This window comes from Rhinoderma darwinii, chromosome 2 (genome assembly GCF_050947455.1).
Source record: "Rhinoderma darwinii isolate aRhiDar2 chromosome 2, aRhiDar2.hap1, whole genome shotgun sequence".
Lineage (NCBI taxonomy): Eukaryota > Metazoa > Chordata > Amphibia > Anura > Rhinodermatidae > Rhinoderma > Rhinoderma darwinii.
The window spans coordinates 231,810,208-231,829,755 of record NC_134688.1 but is presented as its reverse complement, the minus strand read 5'-3'; the positions used below and the strand labels follow the sequence as shown (position 1 = coordinate 231,829,755).

The following is a 19,548-nucleotide window of genomic DNA, read 5'->3' as shown; positions in this document are numbered from 1 at the left end:
GATTACAGCGATAGCAAGTTTATATAGGTTTTTTTTTAAAATGTTGCTACTTTTGATAAAAAGTTTGTTTAAAAAAAAAAAAGTTGTGTGTCGCAACATTCTGAGAGCCATAACTTTTTTAGTTTTTCACCGATTGAGCGTTGAGGGTTTATTTTGTGCAGGACTATCTGTAGTTTTTTTGGGTACCATTTTCTGGTACGTAGAACTTTTTATGACTTTTTTTGAGATCTAGGTTAACCAAAAAACTGACTTCGGCGGTTTATATATATGTTATGTTTACAGGGTTCACAGTGCGCATTAAATAACATTATATTGTAATAGTTCAGACTTTTACGGACGAAGTGATACTAATTTTGTTTACTTTAGGGGGAAAATGAGAAAAGGTTTTTTTTTTTTTTTACTTTTAATATTTTTTATTTCTTTAGTACTAAAACCTTTTTTTAAAATTTATTTATTGTTATACATTTTATTAGCCCCCCTAGGGAAATTGAAACAGCGATCGTTAGGTCGCTGGTACAATATACTGCAATACTTTCATATTGCAGTATATAGTCATTTTTACAGAGGCATTTTAACAGAGGCAGAGTGAAGGCAGCCCTGGGGGCCTTCATTAGGCTCCTGGCCTGCCATACCAACCATCTTCACCACCCCCCCCCACCCCCCTCCCGATCTCACCGCAGGGTGGGACGATTAGCTGTCTGAGGGGGCCACCCCCCTCTTTTCAATGCCTCAGATGCTGCGGTATGGGGTGCACTCCAAACATCACCCCCCGCACCCGGACGTAAAAGTACATCTGGGTGCACAAAGGGGTTAAAGTTTCTTGACACTGTATTTAATGCATTAAGTCAAGATAAAGATGGCTACAGTGGTCTAAGTCTTATAGGTATGCTGTCTCTAATGTATAGATTTTTTCACATATGCCTTCGGACTTGTTCCCCTGATCTTAAGACCCTAGCAATGTACCTGACTGCTATATCGAATGCAGCTGAATGTTAGGGGCACGTCACAGACGTAGACTGTTAAAAAAAAAAAGTTTGGCGTTGGCCCAAGAAAAATTTTTGCGCCTGGGCCCACGGCCCTTTTGCTATGCCTCTGGATCTGGCCGTACTTGTAGATCATGGGCTAAATAACAACATTCAATGTCAATCTGCTGCTTCTAAAGCAAGCAGTGGTGTGTTAGAGACATGGACTCACAGGTCAGGGATATTAGGTTCACTTTCCGTTCCGGGGTTCCGTCGGAGGGTTCCGTCGGGTGTACTCCGCAACGGAAAGTTAAAGTGACAGCACAGCTTCCGTTTCAGTCAGCATTGATCTCAATGGTGATGGAAACATCGCTAATGGTTTTCGTTAGTCACCATTCCAGTTGGTTTCGGAGTCGACTGCGCTATTGAAACCATCTGGAATGGTGACGAACGGAAACCATTAGCGATGTTTCCATCACAATTGAGATCAATGGTGACTGAAACGGAAGCTGTGCTGTCACTTTCACTTTCCACAGCATGCAATTATTGCGGAAAGTGGACAGATTTCCTGCATTTTTCTGATGTACTGCGTAATTTGCTGCGGAAACGCTGCAGAATGCCTTACAGGGGTGGAAATAACATTTTAGGAAGAAGAAATATCACCATCACCCAGCCCTTGAAAAAAACCGCATCAAAAATCTGCACCATTTTCCACAGTAAAAAACAATGGTGGGGATTTTCTGCAACGGATGGTCTGCTAGTTGATGCGTAAGTGCTGCGGAAAACGTCTTCATCTAATGAGGACCTGTCACTAAGTCATATATGGCTGACCTGAATAGCCCTTTTTTTTCCTGAACCCCTTGTTCTAGAGATATGGTCCACGGTTATGTTAGATCCCCATATGCTAATATGCTTTAGTTAGCCAATGGGGTGAAGCTAGGGTCCCTGCCTCGGATGCTGACCAATCAGCACGAGGCAGCTTGAGGGTAGTCCACGCCCCCTTGGCTAACTACAGCAAATTAGCAAATAGGGAGCTAAAACAACAAAGGGCCATATCTCTGGAACCAAGGGGGGGGGGGGGGGGTCCAGAAAACAAAAAACAGCACCGGAATCAGTGAAACCGTGCTGTTCAGGTCAGTAAACCAGTTCAATTTATATGGCCTAGTGACAGGTCCTTTTTAAGAACTGGGATTCTCTGGAATAGCAGAGATTCTGCCACAAAAATCGCAACTTAGAAAAAAATAAGATTATGCTTACCCAGAACTCTCTGCTTATACCTCTAGTCCATCCTCCTGGGATAACGTTTCATCCCACGTGACCTCAATGTGGTGCAGTTTTTTGGACGGAATGTGCTGCGGGTTCCAGGTCGGATACGCTGCATAGTTTTTATCCGACCCATGGGAACCTGGCCTAAGGGTTTTTTCCACACATGGAGGTCAAATCATATTTTTTGGCCTCAGTTTTCGTAAAATTGCTTTATAACCATGTAATTTGCCACCGTTTTGCAAAAGTCTCTGAAAAAAACCAAAACGCGATCTGACAATAACCTGTGAATAGATGCTAAAGAAGACCCCCATACATGGCATTTACAGTCAAATCCTAACTCTCCGACTAAACCTATTTAAAGCCCATGTACACCTTTTTAAAAAAAAAATACAACTTTGTAATTACGTTTTATTAAAAAAACTAATTTTTACTTTGAGATACTGCGGCTTTGTATCCTGTATACAGAACATCTATATCTTGCGCGGAGACCTGAATCAGTCAGGTCAGCGGGACTGACTAGTTCAGAGTCAGCGGGTCCTGTGCATCTCGGACACGCAAGATCAAGCTGTTCTTTATAACATCGAAGGTCATAACTTAGACATGATCGATAACAGGTGGATCCTGCGTGTCAGACACGCAGGACTGGCTGACACTGAACCAGTCAGTCTCGCTGACCTGACGGATTCAGGTCTCAGCGCAAGATACAGCTGCTCTGTATACAAAGCAGCTGTATCTCAAAAAAGTAAAATAATTTAATAAAATGTAATAAAGTCGCACCAATAACACTGATACACATTTATTTATTTATTTTTAAATTTGTACATGGCCTTTAAACAGAATACCCTCCCCCACACACAGCATTCAGAGCTAAGTCCCCTCTCCCCCACGAAAATGATTTATAAAAAATCCCCTCCCCCAAACATAGCATTTACAGTTCCCTCTTACCTGTTCGGAGCTCTGTGGAGGAATCTTTATGGTGTCAGCTGCCTGTTACAAGTCGCAGGCAGGAGGGGAGGAGAGCTGTGTGTGCACAAGCCTCCCTGCCCCTCGGCCCAGCTCGTTCCTTATGCTTTGGAGGTTCAACTATGGCCATTGATTGTGGGTAATGTGACCTGACCCCTCCATCCGTGGCGTAGCTTGGGGTTTAGCACAGAAGGGGGCAAAGCACATCTGAGTGGCCCCCAACACCGTGGGCCCACACACACAGTAGAATGACACCATAGTACAGTATAATGCCCCCAAAGAGGATAATGCCCCCATAGCTGGCCCCACACAGGATAATGCTCCCATAGCTGCCCCCATATTGTATATTGCTCCATAGTAGCCTCCCATGCCCAGTATAATGCCCACATAATGCCTAATAAAAACATAGTTACTTATCCCCGTTCCCATGACAAGTGGAGGAGAACCCTCTGCTCCTCTGGTCTGTGCAGTGTGGGGCTCGGTACAGACAGGCGCGATGACAACCCCACACTGTGTCAAGCCGTTCATGGCCGGCATTACATAGGAAATGCTGATTCAAGGAGCCATCCGCTCCCTGCTCCAGCATTGGATGAAACTATCTGCGTCCTGATCTGCACCCCCATGTTTCTAACAGCAGCTTAGATACGGTGGTCGCTAGGGACCGCAGCATCTAAGGGGTTAAACATGCGGAATTCCTTGTTACACTGAAGCGTTGGCTGTAACATGCAGTCGACACGCTCGTCTTATGAAGTAAGCTCAGCCCGTACGCCCGCTCCATACCCCCCCATATATACACGACTGATGTCGGGAAGGGGTTAACAAATACCTATTAAATTATACATTTTAAAAAGTCTTTTCCTTTCCATGCAGATATTTTCTATTACTTGTTCTGCCACGAGATAAGTTACTGACAGATGTGCATGGCTAACCCAATGTGTGCTTTAGTAGAAAAGTCAAAGGAGATAGTTCAGTCAATTGCTATTATGTGTGTATAGCCTAATATACTGTACTTAAACGAAAAATTCTTAGTTCAATGGATATACTTTGAGATCAACTACTTGTCCAAACTGAACAATTCCCACTCGAAAGGAAGCCCCCTGGAAATCTGAGCTGATTGGTGCAGGTCTGGCTGCTGAAAACTCCCCTGCAGTGTAGAACACTTTTTGTAAAATAGATGACTGACTGATACGTTTTAGAAAATAATCTGTTAAAGGATTATTGTTTACCTGGCAACTTCTGGATGCTGTTTGAAGAGTAGCAGCAATTGTTCTGTATTAATGAAAATAGCCCAGCAAGGAAAACAACATAGCAATAAGATGAGAATCCCTCTTTGCAGTATTGTGCCCACACGTTTCATATTCTCACTACCAAATGTCTGGGGAGAAAAAAAAAAAAAGGGGTTTGATGTATGCCTACATAGGAAACATTTGTTTGAAGAGGCTCTGTCACCAGTTTATAAGTGCCCTATCCCCTACATGCTCCGATAGGCACTAATGTAGATAACAGTGGTTTTTATTTGAAAAAAAAATCCAATAATTTTTGAGCAAGTTATGAACAATTTTAGATTTATGCTAATTCGTTTAAGGAAGGACCAACTGGGCGTTTAAAAAAAAAAAACTATTTACCAAGTGGGCGTTGTAAAGAGAAGTGCATGATACGGACCAATCAGCGTCATAAACTTCTCTTCATTCATGTTTAGCTGTACTCACAGCACAGCGTGATCTCACGAGATCACGCGGTGCTGTGAGCAAGTCCCACAGAAACTTTACCGAAGTGTCATTAGTGTGAACAGACATCGTATCCGGACTGGAGGCGGTCTATTCACTCAAGACACTTCGATAAAGTTACTGTGGGAATATGTGAAAGCACAGCGCGATCTCACTGATTGGTCAGCATCATACCCTTCTCTTTACAACGCCCACTTGGTAAAAAGTTTAAAAACGCCCAGTTGGTCATTAAGAAACGAATTAGCATAAATCTAAAATTGTTCATAACATGCTCAAAAATTATCGTTTTTTTTAAAAATAAAAACCACCGTTATCTACATTACAGCGCCGATCAGATTATGTAGGAGATAAGGCACTTCTAAACTGGTGACAGAGCCTCTTTAAGGCCGTAGTAAAGCTGAAAAGTTTTTGACCATACTGTGTGAAGAGAGGAAGGCTTAGACGGTTATGCCGTAATGTATTATTCTTGCATTATTGCCCTTTACTTATAGATTCGTATTTAATCTCTCTACTATTAGACTTATGCAACTACTTATCTGACTGTCCCTTTGTGGCTTGTTTTATAGTTTTAATACAATTATGATCTATAGTAAAGATAATTAAAAGGGGTTTCCAGCCCCTAAAAATTGATGGCCTATTCTCAGGATGTAGTTAGGTGTAGTGTCGGGGAAGCCAACTCGTTCTATAAAAACACATTTTGTTGGCTAGTTTAGGTAGCAGCCTATTGCTCCTAGTTAGGGAAACCTTTTTTTATTTTATTTGCTGTATAAATAAATTTTACACATGTCTAAGCACAACATAACAAACATGTCCCAACAGAAATTTACTACTGAAGAAGCATATTCATTTCTTGCCTCCAACACAGACTCCTCGGATGGTGAGACTGTTTTATTTATCAACCTCCTCATCCAGCCACGAAGAGGAGGGACCCCCTAGGAGACGCCACAGGACCATCACCACAGTCGAAATCCCCGAGAGAAGTGACCCCGCTGCAGTTGAAACCCGAGCGAAGTGACCCCATTTTGACCCACACACCAGACAATTATGAGCCCCAAATCCCGAGTACACGTGCAGCCCTGGGATCAAATTTAATACGGCAGGGCTCAGTGAGATGGACATTTTTAAGTTCTTTTTCACGAATGACTTTATAGAGCTTATGGTGTCCCAGACAAATTTATATGCCGAAGAGTACATTACGAAGAACCCCACATCAAAAATCTGTTATCATTAGGAGATTTGTGCAATAAAATTTGCATTATACTCCAACGGTTGATGACTTGAAAATTATACTGACTGTCATTTGCATCGACTATTTAGGAAAATCAGCGAAAAATAACATTTGCATAATAATTTGGAATGCAGTGTATATAACAAAGAACCCCACATCATTTTATGCCCAATCCCACAGTTGGACTCCTGTAGACGCAGCAGAGTTGGGCAAGTTCTGGGGACTGCTCTTGAGCATGGGGCTTCTGAAAAAGCCATCCATTAAGACCTACTGAAGTACAGACATGTTATACCACACCCCGATGTACCGCATGGCCATGTCCAGGATGCGTTATGAGGCAAAACTTTGCTTCCTACTTTATACTGATAATGAGCAGAGCCCACCCCGAGACAACCACAGTTTGGACAGTTTGTATAAATGGAGGCCCCTATTAGATCATTTCAGTGCCCGGTTTGCCAAAGCATACACCCCCAAGAAGTGTATTTCTATTGAGGAGTCCCTGGTACATTTTAAAAGGTAGGCTTCAATTCCACCAATACCTGCCGAGTAAGAGGGCAAGGTATGGCGTGAAGACGTGTAAGCTGTGCGAGAGTGCAGCAGGGTATACCTACAAATTTAGGATATATGAAGGGAAGGACACCATTATTTAGCCCCCAGAATGCCCCACCCCCTTTCTGGGAGTTAATGCAAAAATTGTGTTCACCCGCTGGTGGACCAGGGTTACTGCCTGTACCTGGATAATCTTTATACCAGCGTCCCACTCTTCAAGTGCCTCGCTTCCAGAAGTACTGTGGCATGCGGTACAGCCAGAAAAAAAATCTGAGAGGCCTCCCTAAGACTCTGCTTGGGCAAACACTTAGAAGGGGTGAGAGCAGGGCACAATCCAGCAGCAACATATTGTGTGTCAAGTACAAGGACAAGAGAGATGTCCTTGTGTTGACAATACACGGCCACACCAGTATCCATGTACCAGTACGAGATACCAGTACAGAGACCCCCAAACCAGACTGCATTCTGGACTACAATAGGTACATGGGAGGGATGGACTTGTCAGAGCAAGTCCTGAAGCCCTACAGTGCCATGCGGTGTGGTAGAAGCAGCTGGCCGTGCACATCATACAGATGGCATTGTACAATGCGTACGTGCTACATCGATGTGCAGGCCAGAAGGGAACTTTCCTGAAATTTCAAGAGGTGGTTATCAAAAACCTAATCTTTAGGGACCAGAAAGGGGGGGGGGGCACCCAGTACTTCTGGAAGAGAGGCAACATGCATAGTACCAGGGCAACATTTTCCAGGAGAAGTTCCCCAAACTGCAACTCTTTTGACTCTTTCCCTTCCCATCAGAGTCCGCTATAAGAGGGGGATAAGGAAGAACACAATATATCAATGTGACACGTATCCCCAAAAACCAGGGCTCTGTATGAAAGTGTTTTAAAATTTATCATACATCCCTTGATTTTTAATTTTCCCCAGCTTTACTTACCCTGATGCACTCTGCACAGCTTATCCCCCTCATCATTCCCTTCTGAGCCCTGCAGTGTGCCCAGGCAGCAGATAACAGCCACATGTAAGGTATTGCCGTACCCGGGAGAAGCCACATTACAATTTATGGGATGCATGTCTCCAGTGGCACATGCTGGGCACAATATATCGGACACTGAAATGGCATACGTATAGAAAACTGCAAATCTCAATCTGCTGCGAATTATCTTTTACACATTACCTGTGAGGTCAAAATGCTCACTACACCTCTAGATGAATGCCTTAAGGGTGTCGTTTTTAAAATGGTCACTTCTTCGGAGTTTCAACAGCACCTCAGGGGCTTCTGCATACATGACTTCGCACCAGAAAAGCTCCGGTAGGCCAAATGGTGGTCCTTCCCTTCTGAGCCCTCCCATGGGCCCAAACGGCAGTTTATCACCACAAATGGGATATTGCCACATTCAGGAGAAATTGGGCAACAAAATGGTGTATTTTATTCCTCGTGAAAATAAGAACTTTTGAGCGAAAACTAAATTATTGGAAAATATTTTTAAAAAAATTAAACTCACAGCCCAATTCAAACATGCTCTGTTTAAAGACTGTGGTGTCTAAATGGTTACAATACCCATAAGTTAATTCCTTGAGGGGTGTGGTTACCAAAATTGGGTCACTTTTGGGGGATTTCTACGGTTTTGGCACCATAAGTCCTCTTGAAACCTGGCATGGTGCGTAAAATATATTCGAATACAAAAAAAAAAAAAATCACATGCAAAATGCACTAGGTGCTTCTTTGCTTCGGAGGCCTGTGTTTTAGTCCAGTAGCACGCTAGGGCCACATGTGGGACATTTCTAAAAACTGCAGAATCTGGGCAATACAGATTTCGTAGTGTTTCTCTGGTAAAACCTTCTGTGTTAAAGTAAAGTGGAGGCCGAAAAATCGTAAGCAGAACGCCTCCAAACGTCTGCCCATTGATTGTGTTCTGTTCTGATGGGGCGTTTTTTTAAGCAGACATTTTTAAAAAGGGCCGCGTTAAAAAAACGCCCGCAAAAGAGAAGTGCATGTCACTTCTTGAGACGTTTTTGGAGCAGTTTTTCATTGAATCTATAGAAAAACAGCTCCAAAAACTGGCGTGAAAAACGAGAGTTGCTTAAAAAAAAATCAGGAGTTTTTTTCCCCCTTGAAAACAGCTCCGTATTTTCAGACGTTTTTTGTTAAGCGTGTGAACATAGCCTATGTTCTAAGGTTTAAAAATCTTATAGTTAGATGAAGTGACAAATTATATTTCTGCAATTGAATCACCAAAAAGGCCAACCAAACTTACAATTGTAGGGTGCCATACCACCTGGCTTTTTTCTATGGCTCTAAGGAGAACTAAAATGGCTCACATATCATACTCCAACTTAATCATGGCATTGTTAAATGTATATGGTTCTTGAGGACAACACTAGAGGGAAAAAGAATGTTTCACCTGGAGCCTAAGGGACCTTTTACACTGGCCAATTAACGGTCAAACGAGCGTACATATTACGCTAGTTTCCGATAATTGCCCCATGTAAATAGGACAATCAGCCGGTGAACGAGCTCGTTTATCAACTGAGTTTCAGCATTTAAAACGATACAATTATAATTGTCGGCAGCAGATCTCCCTGTGTAAACAGGGAGACGTGCTGCCGACATAATAGAAATGTATGAGGACGAGCGATGGTAGTAACGAGCGCTAATCCCTATACATAGCTCTTTGTGAAAGGAGCAAATAAGCTCTGAACAACGAGCCATCTTGTTGATCGGCGCTAGTTTAGACTGTCCGAAGTGGTCCGCGTAATGCCACCTTAACTCTATTCTTACCATCCAATCTACCACATGTGGACCCCAAGAGAGAACAGAATAATGGTTAGGGGAAATTACTAGTTGGGTATAGACCTGTACGTTGCCCCACAACCAAACAAACCTAAAGAAGCACTCCTTTGTATCGTTTTTTTACCTGGTGCTGTATTTCACGGGTAGCAGTTGATCCAGGCTGCCGGTGGGTCACATTATCTTCACTCTGACTTTCTGAATAGTACAGCGTCAGTCTCTCAATGCAAGTCTATGAGACTCCCAACGAGGCTGTGATAGAGACTTTCATTGCGAGACAGAGTGGCTACCCTTGAAACACCGCACCAGTAAAGTTGATACACATTTCACAACAAACAAAAAAAAACACACACTAGAGGGCTTCTTTAATATTTATTTAACCCCTTCAGGACAGCCTGTTTGGCCTTCAGGAGGAAGCCGATTTTTCAAATCTGACATGTGTCACTTTATGTGGTAATAACTCCGGAATGCTTTTACCTATCCAAGCGATTCGGAGACTGTTTTCTCGTGACATATTGTACTTTATGTTAGTGAAAAAAATTGGTTGAAAAATTCAATATTTGTAACACCAAGATTTGGAGAAAATTTGCAAAAATTTGCACTTTTCTAAAATTTAAATGTATCTGCTTGTAAGACAGATAGTAATACCACATAAAATAGTTACTAACTAACATTTCCCATATGTCTACTTTATGTTTGCATCGTTTTTTGAGCACTCTTAATTTTCTAGGACGTTACAAGACTTAGAACTTTAGCAGCGATTTCTCATATTTTCAAGAAAATTTCAAAAGGCGATTTTTACAAGGACCAGTTCAGTTCTGAAGTGGCTTTGAGGGCCTTATATAGTAGAAAGTCCCCATAAATCACCCCATTTTGAAAACTGCACCCCTCAAAGTATTCAAAACAGCATTCAGAAAGGGTTTTAACCCTTTAGGCGTTTCACAGGAATTAAAGCAAAGTAGAGGTGAATGTTACAAATTTCATTTTTTTTTACAAAATTCATTTGTAATACATTTTTTTCTATACCACAGAAGGTTTTACCCGAGAAATGTAACTTATTATTTATTGCCCAGATTCTGCAGTTTTTATAAATATCCCACATGTGGCCCTAGTGCGCTAATTTACTGAAACACAGGCCTCAGAAGCAAAGGAGCACCTAGTGGATTTTGGGGCCTCCTTTTTTTTAGCATATATTTTAAGTACAATGTCAGGTTTGAAGAGGTCTTGTGGGGCCAAAACAATAAAGCATTTTGAACCCACAGTTTTTTTGAATTAGTATGTGAAGATGAAAATCTACTTTTTTTCTGAAAAAACTTAGAATTTTTTAATTTTTTCGAGGAATAAAAGAGAAAAAACACCAACATATGTAAAGCAATTTCTCCCGAGTATAGCAATACCCCATATGTGGTAATAAACTGCTGTTTGGACCCACAGCAGGACTCACAAGGGAAGGAGCACCATTTGGATTTTGAAATTCTGATTTTGCTGAAATGGTTTTCAGTGCCGTGTCGCGTTTGAAATGCACTGGAGGGAACAAAATAGTGGAAACCCCCGGAAAGTGACCCCATTTGGAAACTACACTCATCAAGGAATTTTTATAGCGGTAAAGTTAGCATTTTGACCCCACAGTTGTTTTGCTGAATTCATTGGAATTATTCTGTAAAGGTAAAAATCTACTTTTTTTTTTCTGAAAAAAGGTAGCCATTTTTTATTTTTACAAGCAATAAAAGGAGACAAAGCACCCCAACATTTGTAAAACAATTTCTCCCGATTACGGAAATATGCCATATGTGGTAATAAACTGCTGTTTGGACCCATAGCAAGGCTCAGAAGGGAAGGAGCGCTATTTGGCTAGCTCAAATTTAGCGGAAATGGTTTTTGGGTGCCATGTCGCATTTGCAAAGCCCCTGAGGGGCCAAAACAGTGGAAACCCCCCAAAAGTGGAAATTGCACCACTTAAAGAATCTATCTAGGGATATAGTGGGCATTTAGACCCCACAAGTCTTTTGCAGGATTTATTAGAATTAGGCCATGAAAATGAATATCAAAATTTTCCACTAAAATGTTGCATTTTTTCAATTTCACAAAGGATAAAGGGGGAAAAAAGCTGCCCAACATTTGTAAAGCAATTTCTCCCGAGTACGGCAATACCCCACGTGTGGTCATAAATGGTTTTTCATTAGAAAGTAATTAACCCTTTCTGGACTGATCCATTTTTTTTCTTTTCCTTTTTAGTTTTTTCCTCCCCGCGTTCCAAGAGCCATAACTTTTTTATTTTTCAGTCAATAGAGTGGTAGGAGGGCTTATTTATTGAGCGGTCATTTTTATTGGTACCATTTTTTGGTACATACAACTTTTTGAGCACTTTTTATTAAATTTTTAGGTAAAGCGAAGGTGACCAAAAAACAGTGATTTCGCCGTTTAAATTCCTTATTTTTCACGTGAGACGCTCCATACATCACCCCCACACAAAGACCTGCTATGTCGTGGTGCGCGAATGGGTTAATGTGCAGCGGATGGTGCAGAGTGAAAATTTAAATTTTCCACTCATATGCCATTTTAGTGCACTACATGTTATGCCCAGTTTGTGCCGCTGAAGAAAAATACCTCATAAAATATTAACCGTGTTCTCCCGGGTATGGCGATGCCATATCTGTGGACGTAAACTGGTGTTTAGGCACGCTGCAGGGCTCAGAAGGGAGGGAGCGGCATTTGGCTTTTGGGGCGCAGATGTAGCTTGGTAGTTGTTCTGTTTGGGGTTTTACTGGTGTTTCAGTTTATAATGTGGGGACATATGTTATCTGTGCGGGGTACATCAGGGTATAATAATGCAGTAAATAAATAATAATCCGCAGGTATGTGGCCGGTGTTGCACTGATAAATGGCGCCTGATCTTATCTGCTTTTGGAACACTCTGCACATTTTGCATCGCCATGTTCGGAGAGCTAGAATTTTTTTATTTTTTTCTCCACAGGAGCTGTGTGAGGGTATATTCGTTGCGGGACAATCTGTAGTTTTCATTGGTACCATTTTGGGGTACCAGAAATTTTTTTGATCACGTTTTATTTCATTTTTGGCAAGCAAGGTGACCAAAAACCAACATTTCTGACAATGTTTTTTATTCCGTTTTTTTATGGCCTTCCCCCTAGGCTATAAATGGCCATTTTACTTTATTTTGCGGGTCGATACGATTACGGCGATACCATATGTATATAATTTTTTTATGTTTTGCAGCGTTTGTGCAATAAAATCACTTATTTATAAAATAAATTATTTTTTGTGTCACCATATTCTGAGAGCCATAACTTTATTTTTCAGTCAAAAAAGCGGTGTAAGGGCTTGTTTTTTTGCGGGACGGGTTGTAGTTTGTATTGGTACCATTTTGGCTTACATGCGACTTTTTATTGTATATTTTGGGAGGGTTGGTAACCAAAAAATTGTGATTCGGGCACGGTTTTTAGTTTATTTTTTTCGCGGTGTTCACCGTGCGGGAAAAATACAGTTTTATAAAAGGGGTCGTTACGAACGCGGTGATACCAAATGTGTACTTTTTTTTAACGTGTTAATGTTTTTCCTATAATAAAAGACTTATAGGAAAAAAAAAGCATTCTTTGTTTGTCACTTCTAACTTTTATTTTTACACTTTTTAAAAACATTTTTATTATCTTTTTTTTACTTGTCCCACTAGGGGACACTTAGACTTGCAGCTCTGATCGCTGCTGGAACACATTACACTACACACGTAGTGTAATGTGTTCTAACTGTCATTGTGACGCAACTGTCACACTGACAGGAAGCATCAGAGGACCGACCGGAGGCTGCTCCTCCGAGGCTTCCATACATGGCAACCCGGAGGGCATTGTCTGGCCTCTGGTTGCCGTGATAAGGATCGCCAGCCCCCGCAAACGCATATGGGGGGCTGCCGATCCGCTGTAACCTCTTCATTGTGGTGATCGCAATCGACCACTGCATCGAAGGGGTTAATTGCCGATTTCAGCGGCGACAGGCCGCTGATCGGCAACGGGGAGAGCAGGGCAGACGCCCTGCACAGTTAACCGCCGCTGCGGTGTAGCACCGCGCGGCGGTTAACTGTTAAATCGCGGACGTAACTGCACGCCCAGGTGCGCGAAGTTATTTTCAGATCAACGCAATGATCATTGCTTCAGGTTTCGTACGGTTGCCTCAGCATCTGCTTCATCTTCCGCTGCCAAATGCATCACTCGGTCGGGATGCAGGAAAAGCTACCATGTGAGTGACACTAAGTTATTTATAGTGAATTCTTTAAATGTATAGAAGATAAACATAAAAATGTTTCATACCTGGGATATAAGTGTATCACATGCTGAAGTCATACCAAAACCCAATGATACTCCGATCATGTTTACTATCTGTGAAGAAAAAAAAAAAAACAACAACAACCACCACCAGAAAAGTCCCACATACACAAATTACCCAAGATCATATACAACAGGGAAGGTAAGATGAGGTTTTACCCCATATCATGGGGTCCATATTTAGCCGCTTAACCCCTTAATGACTAGCCTATTTTAGAGCTTAATGACCAAGCCATTTTTTACGTTTTTCCACCGTCTCATTCAAAGAGCTAGAACTTTTATTTTTGCGTCAACATAGCTGTATAAGGTCTTGTTTTTTTGTCGGACAAGGCATTTTTAATAGCACCATTTTGGAGTACATAGAATTTATGGATTAACCTTTATTAACTTTTTTTTTTCGTGGGGGGGGGGGGGGGGAGAAAAAAAAACATGCAATTTCGCCATACTTTTTAGCGTCCTAAATTGACGCCGTTTACCATGTGGCATTAATAACACAATTACTTTATTCAGTGGGTAGTTTTTGTATGTTTTACTACTTTTACACACAGTGAAAACGCTTTTTTTTTTTTTTTCAAAATTATTTGTTTTTGTGTCTCCATATTTGAAGAGCCGTAATATCTTATTTTTTTTTGCCGATGCAGTTGTATGAGGGCTTTTTCTTTGCGGGACGACTTGTACTTTTTATTGGTATCATTTTGTAGTAGATTTGACTTTTTGATTACTTTTTATCAAAGAAAACAGCAATTTTAGCTTTTTTTTTTTTTTTTTTACGACGTTCACCGTTCGGGTTAACTGATGTAATAGGTTTATAGTTGGAGTGGTTACGGACGTGGCGATACCAAATGTGTAACTCTTTTACTTTATTTTGTTTGTTAATAATAAAGCAGTTTTTAAGGGGGAAAAGTGGGTTTTTCAAAATTTGTTTCACTTTTTTTACTAGTCCCACTGAGTGACTTCACTATGCAAATATCCGATCGCATTTATAATACACAGCAATACTTCTGTATTGCAGTGTATTATGCCTGTCCGTGTAAAACAGAGGCATGACCTAGCAGGCATTTACTACAGGCAGACCTGGGAGCCTTTATTAGGCCCCCAGCTGCCATCGGAGAAACAGACAATCGGCGATCTTATCGCCGGGTGTCAGTGGGATGAGAGGGAGCTCCCTCCCTCTCTCCCAAACCACTCAGATGCGGCGCTCGCCATTGAGCGCCGCATCTGAGGGATTAAACAGGTGAGATCGATACGGATATCGATCTCACCCGTTCAAGCAGGGATATTTAACTGCTCCCTGCTCTGTTTATTTATTCCGATGCAGCGCTGTAAAAAGACTATTGCATCAGAATAAAGCCCGTTAGTGGCCGTTGTAAAAACACTATGGGGCGGTCACTAACGGGTTAAAGGGGTTATCCCGCAACATTGCTTTATCTTTTATCCACAAAAGGTGATGTTTGATCAGTGGGGAGTCCCACCACTGTGACCCCCTCAGATCAAGAGTACAAGGGTCCTCATACCCCTGAACAAATGGAAACGTTGTCGTGCATGTGCGCTGCCGCTCCATTCATTCTCTATGAGACTGCCAGTGATTGCAAAGCGCTGTATTCTGGTAGTCCCATAAAGAATGAATTGAGCAGCAGTGCACCTGCGTGACCACCGCTCCATTTGTTCAGTCGACTCGGGCCCCCCATTCCCTTGATCGGTGGGGGTCCCAGAGGTAGGACCCCCAGCAATCAAACACTTATCAATCCTGTGGACAGGTGATAAGTTGATGTGGTGGCATAACCCTTTCAAAGGGGTTGTCCGGTTCGAGCAATTTAATGTTATTTTTTTATAGAATTAAAAAAAAAAGTTATACAATTTTCCAATATACTCTGTATAGATTCCTCAGTTTTCAAGATCTCTGCTTGTGGTTATACACTAGGAACATTTATTGATTACTTCTAGTGGAGAAGGTTTTGTCCATGGTCGCGTGATGGACTCACAGGTGCTGGGATTGTTAGAAAACACAGCTCAGATACACATCCTGTAAACGATTCCAGCATCTTTGAGTTCACCACATGACCATGGACAGAAATTTATCCACTGGAAGTATACAATGAATATTCAAACTCAGGGCCGCCATCAGGGGGGTATTAGGGGTACTGGTGTGAGGGGCCCGGCCAAACCTAATTGAAAGGGGGGCCCGGCAACCAGGGCCGCCATCAGGGGGGTATTAGGGGTACTGGTGTGAGGGACCCGGCCAAACCTAATTGAAAGGGGGGCCCGGCAACTGCCGCGACATTCTTTTGGTAGGAAAAAATGGGGCCCGTTTTTTTCACCAAAAGAATGTCGTGAGCTGCTGCTGCTGCGGGCCCCCTCCCCTCCCCTCGTCATGGGGGGCCGTCAAACAGTCCGCCCGCGCACCCGATCGCGCGCACACCGAAGCTCCCGCGCGTGCGCACTCGCGAGCGCGCACCCACGAACGCCCGCACTCGAGACCGCGCGCGCACCCGCTACCACCCGCGTGCGCGACCGTCCACGCGCGGCGCACCCATGGAAACACATGGACAAAACTTACCTGGAGCCTGGCTGGAGGTGAAGGACTGGACGTCTGGACCGAAGACCTCGCCTGGAAGACTGGAGTGGGAGCAGCTCTTCAGACACAGTGAGTAAATTATCTCGAAGTGCTCATCATGTATGGCCCTGTTCACACAGTATTTTGCAGGCAAAAAAAAATCTGCCTCAAAATTCCTTAAGGAATTTTGAGGCAGATTTTGACCTGCCTACACTATCTTGCCGCGTTTTTTTGCTGCTTTTTTTGCCCGCGGCGATTGAGGACAGCAGACAAAAAAACGCAGCGAAAAATGCATTTTCTGACCCCCATTGATTTCGATGGCAGGTCAGAGGCGGAACCGCGGCAAGAAAGGACGTTCTGCTTTCTTTTTTCCGCGACTGGCTCCCATTGATTTCAGATTAAATCAATGGGAGGCGGTTTTGGAAGTTTTTTGGTACTGATTCTGACGCAGTGTCCGAGTCAATATCAAGGCCCAAAAACTCTGTGAACTGGGCCTTATTGTTAGGGCTTATTCAGACGAACGTGTAATACATCCGTGCAACGAGCGTGATTTTCACGCGCCTCGCACGGACCTGTGTTAGTCTATGGGGCCGTGCAGACTGTCCGTGAGTTTCATGCAGCGTGTGTCCACTGCGTAAAACTCACGACATGTCCGATATTTGTGCATTGTTCGCGCATCACGCACCCATTGAAGTCAATGGGTGCGTGAAAATCACGCCCAGCACTTCCGCAGCCGTATGAACTATGAATGAAAACAGAAAAGCACCACGTGCTACAAACAGAGTGTCATAATGATGGCGGCTGCGCGAAAATCACGCAGCCACGCATCATACGCTGCTGACACACGGAGCTGTTATGGACCTTTTGCATGCGCAAAATGCCACATTTTTTGCGCATGCAAAAAGCACACGCTCGTGTAAATCCGGCCTTAGGGTAGGAACACACTAGGCATGAACACTGCGGATTTTATGCAACACATTTTATTGTGGATAATCCGCAGCGTATTACAGTCGCAGCAGAGTGGATGAGATTTGAACAAATCTCATTCACACGCTGCAAAAATAATGGACCTGCAGTGTGGCTTTTTAAGCCACAGCATGTCAATGTATTCTGTGGAATCGCCGCTCATGTTGCGGAAATGCTGCGGTTCTGCCGCAAAAATCACAAGAGAAAAAAAAAAAGGTACTTTTTTAAATTGATAAAGTTTAGACTTGCCCCGGCCGTAGTCCTGGTGACGCGATCCTCTATTCTTAGCGCAGCCCCACCTCCTGTCATGACGTTTCATCCCATGTGACTGCTGCAGCAGTCACATGGTCTACAGAGTCATCCCAGGAGGCGGGGCTACGTTCAGAAGAGAGAGATGCGTCACCTAAACTACGGCCGGGGCAAGTCTAAACTTTTTTTCCCCTACAGGATTCCCGCAGCGGACATGCCTCACGAAACCTGCGCCACTATTTGGTGCGGTTTTGCTTGCAGAATTCCCTGCGGCTACCGGGGCGGATAAGCTGTGTAGTTTTACTCAGCATATCCGCCTAGTGTGTCCATTATGATGTCGCTCCTGGAGCTGCTGCCGGTCTCTAAATAGGCAGTTGGTCCAGTAGAATTTGGAATTATTTTCTTTTGTGAACCAGCTTAAAAAAATACAAAACTTGTGTTAGGGCCTGTTCACATCACCGTTCGCTTCCGTTCCGGGGTTCCGTCTGAGGTTTCTGTCGGGTGAACCCTGCAACGGAAAGTGAAAGTGACAGCACAGCTTCCGTTTCAGTCACCATTGATCTCAATGGTGACGGAAACATCGCTAATGGTTTCCGTTCGTCACCATTCCGGCTGGTTTTCGGACGGAATCAATATCGCAGTCGACTGCGCTAATGGTGACGGAAACGGAAGCTGTGCTGTCACTTTCACTTTCCGTTGCGGGGTTCACCCGACAGAAACCTCAGACGGAACCCCGGAACGGAAGCGAACGGTGATGTGAACAGGCCCTAACACAAAAGTTTTGTATTTTTTTAAGCTGGTTCACAAAAAAAAATAATTCCAAATTCTACTGGACCTATTTAGAGACAGGTAGCAGCTCCAGGAGCGACATCATAAAGGGACACACTAGGCGGATATGCTGAGTAAAACTACACAGCTTATCCGCCCCGGTAGCCGCAGGGAATTCTGCCAGCAAAACCGCACCAAATAGTGGCGCAGGTTTCGTGAGGCTTGTCCGCTGCGGGAATCCTGCAGGGAAAAAAACGTTTAGACTTGCCCCGGCTGTAGTTTAGATGACGCATCTCTCTCTTCTGAACGTAGCCCCACCTCCTGGGATGATGCTGTAGACCATGTGACCGCTGCAGCAGTCACATGGGATGAAACGTCATGACAGGAGGCCGGGCTGCACTAAGAATAGAGGATTGCGTCACCAGGACTACGGCCGGGGCAAGTCTAGACTTTTTTATAAATTTAAAAAAGTGCCTTTTTTTTCTCATTTGTGATTTTTGCGGCAGAACCGCAGCATTTCCGCAACAGAGGAGCAGCGATTCCACAGAATAAATTGACACGCTGCGGCTTAAAAAGCAAAAAGTCACACTGCAGGTCCATTATTTTTGCAGCGTGCGGATGAGATTTGTTCAAATCTCATCCACTCTGCTGCGACTGTAATACGCTGCGGATTCTCTACAATAAAATGTGTTGCATAAAATCTGCAGCGTTCATGCCTAGTGTGTTCCTAGGCCGGATTTACACGAGCGTGTGCTTTTTGCGCGTGCAAAAGGTCCATAACAGCTCCATGTGTCAGCAGCGTATGATGCGCGGCTGCGTGATTTCCGCGCAGCTGCCATCATTATGACACTCTGTTTGTAGCACGTGGTGCTTTTCTGTTTTCATTCATAGTTTATACTGCTGCGGAAGTGCTGGGCGGGATTTTCACGCACCCATTGACTTCAATGGGTACGTGATGCGCGAACAATGCACAAATATAGGACATGTCGTCAGTTTTACGCAGCGGACACACACTGCGTGAAAATCACTGACAGTCTGCACGACCCCATAGAGTAACACGGGTCCGTGCGAGGCGCGTGAAAATCACGCACGTTGCACGGACGTATTACACGTTCGTCTGAATAAGCCCTAACAATAAGGCCCAGTTCACAGAGTTTTTGGGCCTTGATATTGACTCGGACGCTGCGTCAGA

At 43.4% G+C, this 19,548-nt stretch overlaps 1 protein-coding gene across 1 annotated transcript in view; it reads right to left on the bottom strand.

Moving 5' to 3' along the window:
* The window catches only part of LOC142740998 (multidrug and toxin extrusion protein 2-like), a 106,540-nt gene extending 92,582 nt beyond the window's left edge, over positions 1-13,958 (bottom strand). The window contains exons 1-2 of the mRNA XM_075850403.1: positions 13,805-13,958; positions 4,418-4,566 (exon numbers count right to left, since the gene is read on the bottom strand). Coding sequence (XP_075706518.1) covers positions 4,418-4,566; positions 13,805-13,864 — 209 coding nt within the window. The 5' untranslated portion in view covers positions 13,865-13,958. The remainder of the gene's footprint in view (positions 1-4,417; positions 4,567-13,804) is intronic.
* Positions 13,959-19,548: the final 5,590 nt, after the last annotated feature.